Source organism: Mandrillus leucophaeus, unplaced genomic scaffold (assembly GCF_000951045.1).
Source record: "Mandrillus leucophaeus isolate KB7577 unplaced genomic scaffold, Mleu.le_1.0 Scaffold1389, whole genome shotgun sequence".
In the NCBI taxonomy this organism is placed as follows: Eukaryota; Metazoa; Chordata; class Mammalia; order Primates; family Cercopithecidae; genus Mandrillus; species Mandrillus leucophaeus.
This window is the reverse complement of record NW_012101353.1, coordinates 49,847-51,427: the sequence shown is the minus strand read 5'-3', so window position 1 is coordinate 51,427 and position 1,581 is coordinate 49,847. Positions and strand designations below refer to the sequence as shown.

Sequence of the window (1,581 nt, the reverse complement as noted above, 5' to 3'; positions counted from 1 at the left end):
TATAATCCTATAGCCACCTAATTTTAGGAGTACTGCTGTGAGGACTATTGACCTGGCAATGGGTGCCTCTATGTGGGCTTTTGGGAGTCCTAAGTGGAGTCCATAGAGAGATATTTTTAGTATAAATGCTATGATGCACGCTATTCATAAAAGGCTATTAAACCAGGAAATTGCTAGTTCTTGAAGCTGGGTATTGGTCTTAAGGTGGTCTCAAGAGTGCTGATAAATATATAAAGCATTAGCATTTGAATAAATGAAGTTTCAAATTTGGGTCTTCTGTATATTAGCTGTAGGACACTGAAAATGAATTTGTCATTCTCTGAACTCGGTTTTTATTTATTTATTTATTTATTTATTTATTTTTGAGACAGATTCTTGCTCTGTAGCTCTGGCGGGAGTGCAGTGGTGTGATCTCAGCTCGCTGCAACCTCCATCTCCCGGGTTCCCGTTTAAGCAATTCTCCTGCCTCAGGCCCCCAAGTAGCTGGCATTACAGGCATGTGCCACCATACCCAGCTAATTTTTGTATTTTCAGTAGAGAAGAGGTTTCACCACATTGGCCAGGCTGGTCTTGAACTCCTGACCTTGTGATCCACCTGCCTCAGCCTCCCAAAGTGTTGAAATTACAGGTGTGAGCCACCACACATCGCTGTTTGTTTAAAATAGAGTAAATAGACCTGCTGAATATGTTGAGGTGAGGATTAATTGTAATCTGTGCAGCAATTGTCTGACTATTGCCTTGAACATCACAGATCATCTGAGTGGCGAATATAATCATCATCATGTTTATATGTAAAATTCAGAAATATCTGAAGCCTGTGTGGCTGAATAAAAGCATACAAATACAATGAAAATATCATTTTAAGTGAGGCTTAGTAAATGGACGAAATAGTTGCTGCATTTGCTATTATCTATACCTACTTTCCTAGCTCTCAAAAGTCTATGGCCCTGTGTTCACTCTGTATTTTGGCCTGGAACGCATGGTGGTGCTGCATGGATATGAAGCGGTGAAGGAAGCCCTGATTGATCTTGGAGAGGAGTTTTCTGGAAGAGGCCATTTCCCACTGTTTGAAAGAGCTAACAGAAGATTTGGTAGGTGTGCATGTGTCTGTTTCAGTGTCCATCTTGGGGATGGGGAGGATAAGAAAATAGAGACTTGCAGAGCTTCTCAGGCAGAGCTTGGCCCATCCACGTGGCTGCCCAGTGTTAGCTTCCTCTTTCTTGCCTGGGATCTCCCTCCTAGTTTCTGTTTCTCTTCTTGTTAGGAATCGTTTTCAGCAATGGAACAAGATGGAAGGAGATCCGGCGTTTCTCCCTCATGACGCTGCGGAATTTTGGCATGGGGAAGAGGAGCATTGAGGATCGTGTTCAAGAGGAAGCTCGCTGCCTTGTGGAGGAGTTGAGAAAAACCAAAGGTGGGTGAACCTGCTCTGTATCACTGACCTTACTGGACTACTATTTTCTCTACTGACATTCTTGGAAACATTTCAGGGGTGGCCATATCTTTCATTATGAGTCCTAGTTGTTAGCTCATGTGAAGTGGGAGTTTGAGGCTGAGAGCCAAGGGAATTTGCACATATTT

The 1,581-nt window shown here is 42.8% G+C and overlaps 1 protein-coding gene across 2 annotated transcripts in view; it reads left to right on the top strand.

Moving 5' to 3' along the window:
* Positions 1–1,581, top strand: part of LOC105534699 (cytochrome P450 2C9) — a 61,903-nt gene that overhangs the window by 10,625 nt on the left and 49,697 nt on the right. For both annotated transcript variants that reach the window (XM_011973491.1, XM_011973490.1), the window contains exons 2-3: positions 929–1,091; positions 1,265–1,414. In XM_011973491.1, coding sequence (XP_011828881.1) covers positions 929–1,091; positions 1,265–1,414 — 313 coding nt within the window. The remainder of the gene's footprint in view (positions 1–928; positions 1,092–1,264; positions 1,415–1,581) is intronic.